Raw genomic sequence first — 8,961 nt, 5'->3', positions numbered from 1 at the left:
AATACTTTTAAAAATAAGTTCTGAAACTCATTACCCCTGCGCTGTGAGTTACGCAAACCGCGATAACCAACCTGTATGTGTGTATCCTTTGTAGCTCGTTTTGACGGTCAGCTGTATTTAGATTCGTTTGTTTTGTTCGCTATTGGTTGATGTTTGCCTGATCGAATTCGAAATAATAAATATCACGTCTAAGCAACTGCCAATTGTGGGAAACACCAACGGGTTAAATTATTGCTAGACCGCTTAGTAAAGTTCTTTTCATCTTCAAAAAGGATCAGAAATCTCAATGGTATGTTTACACATAGGGTTGAAAAGAGGCAAATGTTATGACAGGGAAATTCAACCTCATAAGTAGAAAACAAACTGACACACCACCATGGCAAAAACATGGAATATGCACAAAGACAAACAACGGTCTTCAAAACACAACATCGAAAGTAAACTGACCAACATGAACCCCACCGAAACACCGAGGGTGATCTCTTGTACTCTGCAAGGGTAACCAGGTTCTGCTCCACATGCAAAAGCAGTTATGTTACTCATTAACAATACGCCGATTAGTTATAATAAATGCTAGAACATATATACCAAATATTCAGCTCCTTCGAAAATAATGATGCATAATACAGACAGTTTACTTCGGTAAAATCAAATTCAAGTTTCTTGTATTTTTCAAGACAACTATAGTAAATTTATAGAATTCAGAAGAACAATCTATTTACCTAGTAGAGGTGTTTTTCTTTCTTTCTAAATTTGCCATAAAGACAACTCTCAACCAGATATGAAAATTTAATCATACATACTGTGTATATATACATTATACATATTAAGACGATGTAGTATGATTGCCAAACCAATAATCTTCTATCAGCAGGGGCGGATCCAGCAATTTTTAAAAGGGGGTCCTAATTCAGGACAAAGGAGGGGGGGGTACTAATGACATGTCCCCTTTCAAATGAATTAATCGTCCACAACAAAGGGGGTTCCAACCTTCGGAACCCCACTCTGGATCCGCGCCTGACCAGGTAAGAAATAAAATAGAACGACATCTAGTATAGGTCACCATACAGCTTTCAATAATGAGTAAAACAGCGGTTTTGTTGGTAAATGATTTTTCTTAAGTTTTCTGAACTTTCGATCAAAGAACATGTGTTAATTAAGTTTAGTTTTGGAAAGCTTGAATGGTAAGATTCACGTAACACAGCTGCCTGTCGTTATTTTGTTAATCTAGCTAGACTAGTTATATTTGTGTCCCTTGCAACATACGGGTATCAAAGTTAAAAAGATAAAAGGACAGTGAACAAGTATATACTTTTTACCATTTTATTATATTTTTTTTTACTTTAAATTACTTTCCGTGTCCACCTCCATGACGGTGTAAATGTTCGTTGGCAACATCTATCTGCAAAAGAAAGAAAGAAATGAATAAACACATTAACAATACGCCATTTCCACATCCCCCCTTTTCCAATGTAGTGGAAATGTTCTTTGTAAAAAAAAAACGTTTACAGACATTATAAACACTTGACTTCTGCCATCAAGTGTGCACACCCACGATGTAGACCTGGTTTAATAAACGCTGACGGTTCATCCGACTGGCCGCTGCCATGCTGATGAATAACATGTAGTTACCCTACAATGAGCTCTGGTAGCTTTGTGTCCTTCCAGACGTTTTACTTTACAAATGATAGTATATCTTTTTGAGCAATATTTTCTTTTAATTGTTGTCGTCCCGAACATGCATGTTCAGTAGTTGTCGTTTCTTTTTGTGGTTCATAAGTGTTTCGCGTTTCTCGTTTTTTATATAGATTAGACTCTTGGTTTTCGCGTTTTATTGTTTTTCTCTTGTAATTGTTGGTGCCCTTTATGGCTTGCTGTTCGGAGTGAGTTTAGGCTCCGTGTTAAAGACCATACCTTGACCTATAATGCTTTACTATGATCAATTGTGACTTGGATGGAGAGTTATATCATTAACAATCATACCACATCTTCCTATAACTGAGAAATATTTGCCACTTTTAGTTAAGCAACCATCAATCAATCACAATTTTTTTTTAAATCAGATATCAAACTACAAGTTACTTCTCTTTGATTAAAAAGAAAAGTATTTGATTAATGATCGATTTCATTTAGCTAAGGAACGACATCAAAAGTTCAATGTAGGATAAAAAACTTAATTCACATAGTTTTGTCATTAACCCTACAACCACTCTCTTAACTTAATTTGGGAAAAATTGATTGACCAATAGCGATATACATGTAATATGTAAAATCGATTTTTGGTTAATTAACAAAACTTGCAGCAATGTTGACCCCCTCCCCCCCACCGAAAACTATTTGATTGAAGTCTTTTATCCTACATCGATCTTTTGATGTCGTCCCTAAGCTTTATGACTTTCAAAATTAAAAATTGACCAGACTTCTCCAGTATTACGGTTTTCAGTAGCTGAACGTGACCAAAGTGTACATTTGTTATATTGTATTAAGGACAAACACATCACAAAAAATCATGCTTTAAATCTAGATTTGACTTTTATTTGCATTACCCCTTAGGTCCTATAATAGATCTTCGCGTGTTTCTGTACTTACACATCTTTTGCTTTTAGAGTATGCCGTTGTGCGTTCCTGATGCAAGAAACGAGACTCTTTTTGTGCACAAATGGAAGAATTGATTCGTTTAGTTTCGTATAATAGCTGGTTGTTTTCTGTCAGGCAATACACTAGCTATCAGGTCACATGTTTCCATTTGAAAACTTTCCCCTTGGCTATAAATGGATCTGCTAGGGGAGATGATCTGACGTCGAAATGTAAACGTGTTGTCCGTTACCATTGTAGAATGATCGGATGGCATTTTAGTTTGGTCAGCACAAAAAGGAAATATATCACAAATTACTTTTACGGCTTTGAATCGTCTAAAATATAAAAAAAAATGAGAGACAATTATAATTAGTAATGAAATGTACAAGGATTATAATTGTATACGCCAGACGCGCGTTTCGTCTACATAAGACTCACCAGTGACGCTCAGATCAAAATAGTTAAACAGCCAAATAAATACAAAGTTGAAGAGCATTGGGGATCCAAAATTCCAAAAAGTTGTGCCAAATACGGCTAAGGTAATCCACTCCTGGGGTAAGAAAATCCTTAGTTTTTCGAAAAATTCAAAGTTTTGTAAACAGAAAATTTATAAAAATGACCATGTAATTGATATTCATGTCAACACCAAAGTGCTGACTACTGGACTGGTGATACCCTTGGGGACGAAACGTCCACCAGCAGTGGCATCGACCCAGTGGTGTAAATATTAATCAAAAGTACCAGGATTATAATGTCATACGCCATAAGCTTGTATTATAACTTGATACAGTGAAACCTGTTTAAACCGATCCTCCTCGAGACTTAAGATTTTGGTCTGTTTTTGGCCGATGTTTGGTTTTATCAGGTTCACAACGCATATAGTTTGATATGAGGGTGCTTAATAATATGTTTGGTCTATACAGATTTTCGGTTTATGTAGGATTCCGTTTAGCGCAAGTTTTCACTATAGTTAGCACATCAATTAAGTGATTTGCCTATGAATCAAATTTAAATAATTTGAAATGACATTGAGGTTCAATTTTTAAACATAATAAGACAAATAGCGAGCTCCACAGGATTTCCAATCGGACATTTCGTTACAAAATGGCAAAATCAATTGATAAAATTAAACAAATCGAACAAATGACAAAAAACTGTTATATTCCTGACTTGGTACATGCATTCTTTATGGATCAAAAGACAACATATGGATGATTGGTCATATAACGTTATTGTACTATTTCACATGTAAACATATGAGATAAATGATTTGTTAGTACTAAACTGAATTAAGTTCTTTTATTCATGATACACATATCTTCTGCATGAACATTAATAAGATTCAATTCCATTTATAGTACTGTGGATTCATTTTTTTTCGTGGGTATCAATTTTCGTGGATGGTTGAAAACTTGCATATTCTTGGATATTTGATTTCGAGGATTTGACCTTCCCTGTATACAAAGCCTATTAAAATATGTATTTCTTTGAACATTTGATTTCGTGGTTCACTTGTACCCACGAAACCAAAGAAAATTGGTATCCAACGAATAATAATAAATCCACAGTAGTCAAATATGAATTCAAAAAAGCACAATTTTCATTTTTGCATCAAGTATTATGATTGTGTTTTCCCAATAATGTACTATAAATACATATTACTTGTTAATAAAGTCTGTAATGAAATTCTGCAAGATTGAATTATCTTACCGTATACATTTTTTTTAATTGATAAAACAACTTAAATGTATGTGATAGCAATTTAACTAGCCCGATAATATGCAGTTATTAGGTTTACCGAAAATTAAACAATAAGTTTTATTATTGTTTTTTGCTGACCCTACATGTATAATTTTTTTTTACATATCTCGTAATTTATTTGTTTATTTATTCATTTTGTTTAACGTCACTTTTAAGCACCACCGCTTTTGAATATTTCGTAGCATTCATGCATGTAGTTTTATTGGTAGAGAAAGCTTAAGTGACCGGAGAAGAACAATGACCTTTAATAGGAAAACTGATAATCTTAGTCAATTAAGATTTGAGTCAAGTGCACCTGCATGAGCGGGGTTCGAACCTGCAACCTCAGTTTTGACTGGCTAGTGACTACTGTAGTAACTACTTAGACCTCTCGAACAGCGGGACCCTTCATTAGTTGTGTCATGTTTAATTTACCATGCTTGTCAATTAGATTATTGAATAGTATTTTCCGTTTGTGACATATATTTTTACTTGTCACACTGAATGCAAAACTAACATTGAAATAGCTTTACATTGATTCGAATTTCCATTATTCATTATATAAAAATAGGTAGAAATGAGAGCATCGCCATGCAGATTTGTCTTGCATCGTGCAAAAGGAAAAAAAATCAATACAACGTTTAATTATTACCTTCTTACTGCAATAGATAAAAAAAAATGAAAAATGAAAGTAATTCACCCGTCAATTTTGAACATGGACTATATACACTCATCACAGATACCAGGAGTAAATTATTGGTGGGGGAAGACGGAGAAAAAACGCACTAACATTGTGCCATAAGTAAAGGTCCATGTTTTCATATTGCAAAGAAACGTCGAGACAGACATTCTGCACTCATTTACTACATATTGTGACACACGTTTGTTTATTTTTGTCATGCATGTTATAAAACCATCGGTATGTATACAAACAAAACGATGAGGTATGATTGCCAATGAAACAAATCTATCCAAGAGACCAACGTGACACTGAAATTAAAAACTGAAGGACGCCGTATGTTTTTCAAAAGCTGAACCCTTACCTCATAGTACTGTATTGTGCTGTTCTCTTGTAAATAGTTTTCCGTGAAGAGAACAGATACGTTTGTTTACTGAATTTGACGCTACAAAAATGTTACAGTCACCATCACAAATTGATTGACAAGTACGTTGGATATGTATCTCAACTCAATAGTGACATGTTCCGTTATGGATGACCTTCAGATATGTGTCTCTTCGTAATCCTTTTACGAGATTTAAATATTTATAATTTTTTCAGTCAGTAACTGCTAGTACTGATGAGTAGTCTTTTGTTGGTTTATCTATCATTGTCATTCTATTTAGTTTCTTCTGTTACCTGTTCTGACATCGGACTCGGACTTTTTTTAAACCATGTTTCACTGAGCGTATGGTTGTGTGTTTTTTTTTCTTTTCACATTGACTAGAGGTAAAGGAGAGGGTTAAGATTTCACCAAACATGTTTAACCCCATCGCGTGTTTGGGCCTGTCCCAAGTCAGGAGCCTCTGGTCTATGTTAGTCATGTATGATTTTAAATTTTAGTTTCTTTTATATATTTTGCAGTTTAGTATGACGATCATAATAACTGAACTAGTATACATTTCTCCTAAGGGCCAGCTGAAGCACGCCTTCGGCTGTTATCTTCTCTTTGGTCGGGTTGTTGTGTCTTTGACAAATTCCACATTTCCATTCTCAGTTTCAATTCGCCTTAGAAATTGACATTAATAAACTAATTATAGAAAATACTCATACCTAAGTTGTCGGCAAATTCTTGTGCTAAATACTCCATAAATAACTGGATTTATTGCACTATTAAGTGGTGCCAGACTCTGAACAAATACTGTTATCAGCATATTTGTGTGGTTTGACTTGATATGTCCATACACTTGGAGTAAATTCCACAAAAAGTATGGACTCCAACACATAATGAATACTAAAAAGATATACATAGAGTTATATGAATATTGCTGTATTTAAAATATATGTCACAGGTTAGATACATTTTTAAAAGACTATAACCTTATGTTCAATTAATAGACAACTTTCGAGTTCGATAAATTTCCGTATAAACTTTGATTTTAGTTGTCATCATAGGTGCTTATAGTAGCGTCGTCACTTCCGTTCCAACGTTGAGCGAATGGTGGGAAACCTATGAAGCTTTATTTTATTAATTTTTCGGCAAATTAAATTCTTTTAATTGTCTGTCAGCACTGCTGTCAGTAGGGAATTGTGATTTAGTACCTACATAACAAAATTTATTTCTGGTTTATCCTTCACAATGACGATCACTAAGACGCTTGATGAACGTTAAAAGTGCAGGGATACAGGCATTCCCCTCTATCTGGTAAATGACATCATAAAGGCGTGCATAATTGACGAGTTGTTTTCCAGTGACGGAAAAACTCGAAAGTAATCTATTCATATCCTTCATGAATGAGGAAATTCGCCAATTACGTTCTTATAAGGCTATTATCGTCTTTTAAAAATATACTTTGGCATAGTTTTAAACCATTTCCATTGGCTTTCTATTACATTTTATCAAAAACAAATTACTTGATTTCACATAACATAACATATACATTTTGTGTCCCAATTGTGTTCAAAGCAATAAGTAGTAAAGCAAAAAATGTCAACAGTATGTAATTTCTTCTCCTCCACGTATTCCAAACTCCATAAATAATTGTTCTAAATATAATTATAATCTCAATACCAAACAACCAACCAGAAGTAGTTTTTGTCATGCAATAATTTCAAAACGGTGTGTATATTACATGAAACAAATAGTGTCGCACCATGATGCATCAAGAGTATTATTTATAAATTTACTGTTTACAAATTTTTGAATCTTTTGAAATACTAAGTCTTTTCTACATCAGGCATAGATTACCTTAGCTTTATTTGGCAACACTTTAAGAATTTTGTTCTCAATGCTCTTCAACTTCGTACTTTATTTGGCCTTTTAACCTTTATGAATTCGAGCGTCACTGGTGAGTCTTTTGTAGACGAAACGCGTCTGGCGTATTTACTAAATTTAGTCCTGGTATCTATGATGAGTTTTTTTATAAATTGCATTGCAGAATGCTTACCTTATATAACAACAAATGTCATTTTTATTGTTCGGATGATAGCTTGTGGAAACAAACAGTGTCGCACCGTTAGCATTCATTGTATGGTGAGGATTTGAAGTAATATTTATAAATTGCATTTAAATATGCTTACCTAAAATAATAACAAATGTCATTTTTATTGTTCGGATTTTAGCTTGTGGAATTATTCCTCTGGAACTGGCTCTAGAATCATGTTGAACACTTGAAACTTTCTTTCGTTGATTTTTTAATTCTGTAAAAGACAAAACAGACAAATATTTGAAAACAATACAGCATACGTTATTTTGTTCTTGTTTCAGTTTAATATTTTTGACGAAACGAGCAACATCGACAACGATATTAACAGCAAATCGTAGTCAAGAAAATACATCATTGGATAATATCTTGAAATAACGAGATTGGTAAAAAGTACGAACAAGAAAAAATGCACCAAACTAACCAGTTTGAGTTAAACTTGGACACTGTTAAATGCATTTAATTCAATTTCCCTAAAAAAATCCCCGTTTATTCTGAGCACAGGTAGATATTGTATGGTCGCAAATTCGACAATCTGGTCACCGAACAAACTTCAACAATTTATAGAACCAAGTACAAGTAGTAAACTTGAAAATATCGTGGCATCAACAAATGTGTCACCGAACACAGGTAAAACTTGCGTCTAACTAACCGCAGATACAGTTCTTTTGTTAGATTAATTTTTAATGTATATTCATCAGTTTGCTGTTCTCAACTGACCGCTAGTTGGTTCTTGTGTTGTATAGTGACACTAGTTACTGTCCTAGATTATGGGAGGGTTGATCTCTTACAGTCTAGTTGTTCAACCCAGCCACACTATTAATGTGCCTGTCCAAAACCAGAAGCATATAGGTAAGTGGTTGTCGTTGATGCATGTCTGTCATATTTACTTTTCGTAAATTGTTTTGTTATACTAGTAAACCATGCCGTGAGCTTATTGTTTTCTATTTTTATGCTGAGGTACCTTTTTGTCGACCATTTCTTATATGTTTTGCTCTTCTCATTGTTGAAAGCCTTATGACCATCTCAACTTTTTGACTTTTGGTGTATAGAGGTATGCATTTTAAATATACTACACCTCCCTATTTTTATATAACTCGTTTTATTTTATTCTTTTGTTAGAAATTTTCCGTGTCACAGCTAACACAATTTGTCTTTTGTCATGTTTTTATCACAACGCTTTTATGTCACGACATAACTTTCCCCCTTTTGTTGTGTAATTCATACCTGGTCTATAATAGAGCGGTTTCCTTTCATGCTTCTTTTTCATTGTCGCCATCAATGCAGAATTCTTGTTGACTATAATATATACCATAATACCATAACAAAAAGCTATAATAATTGCTGGAATAATGAACACGGCAAAGGCAATAATGGTCACATAAATCTGAAAAGACAAAAAAGGTATGACAAGTACAGGAATAATTACCACGGTTAGAAAACACTAAGGATTTTCTTATCCCAGGTATAGATAACCTTAGCCGTAATTGGCACAATGTTTTG

At 33.9% G+C, this 8,961-nt stretch overlaps 1 protein-coding gene across 3 annotated transcripts in view; it reads right to left on the bottom strand.

Moving 5' to 3' along the window:
* Window positions 1–2,450: 2,450 nt before the first annotated feature.
* The window catches only part of LOC134694808 (cardioacceleratory peptide receptor-like), a 139,684-nt gene continuing 133,173 nt past the window's right edge, over window positions 2,451–8,961 (bottom strand). For all 3 annotated transcript variants that reach the window (XM_063555870.1, XM_063555871.1, XM_063555873.1), the window contains 4 exons: window positions 8,686–8,845; window positions 7,556–7,675; window positions 6,089–6,269; window positions 2,451–2,912 (listed from right to left, as the gene is read on the bottom strand). In XM_063555870.1, the coding sequence (XP_063411940.1) occupies window positions 2,678–2,912; window positions 6,089–6,269; window positions 7,556–7,675; window positions 8,686–8,845 (696 nt within the window). In that variant the 3' untranslated portion in view covers window positions 2,451–2,677. The remainder of the gene's footprint in view (window positions 2,913–6,088; window positions 6,270–7,555; window positions 7,676–8,685; window positions 8,846–8,961) is intronic.

Source organism: Mytilus trossulus, chromosome 13 (genome assembly GCF_036588685.1).
Source record: "Mytilus trossulus isolate FHL-02 chromosome 13, PNRI_Mtr1.1.1.hap1, whole genome shotgun sequence".
Classification (NCBI taxonomy): domain Eukaryota; kingdom Metazoa; phylum Mollusca; class Bivalvia; order Mytilida; family Mytilidae; genus Mytilus; species Mytilus trossulus.
This window is presented reverse-complemented; position numbering and strand designations above follow the sequence as displayed.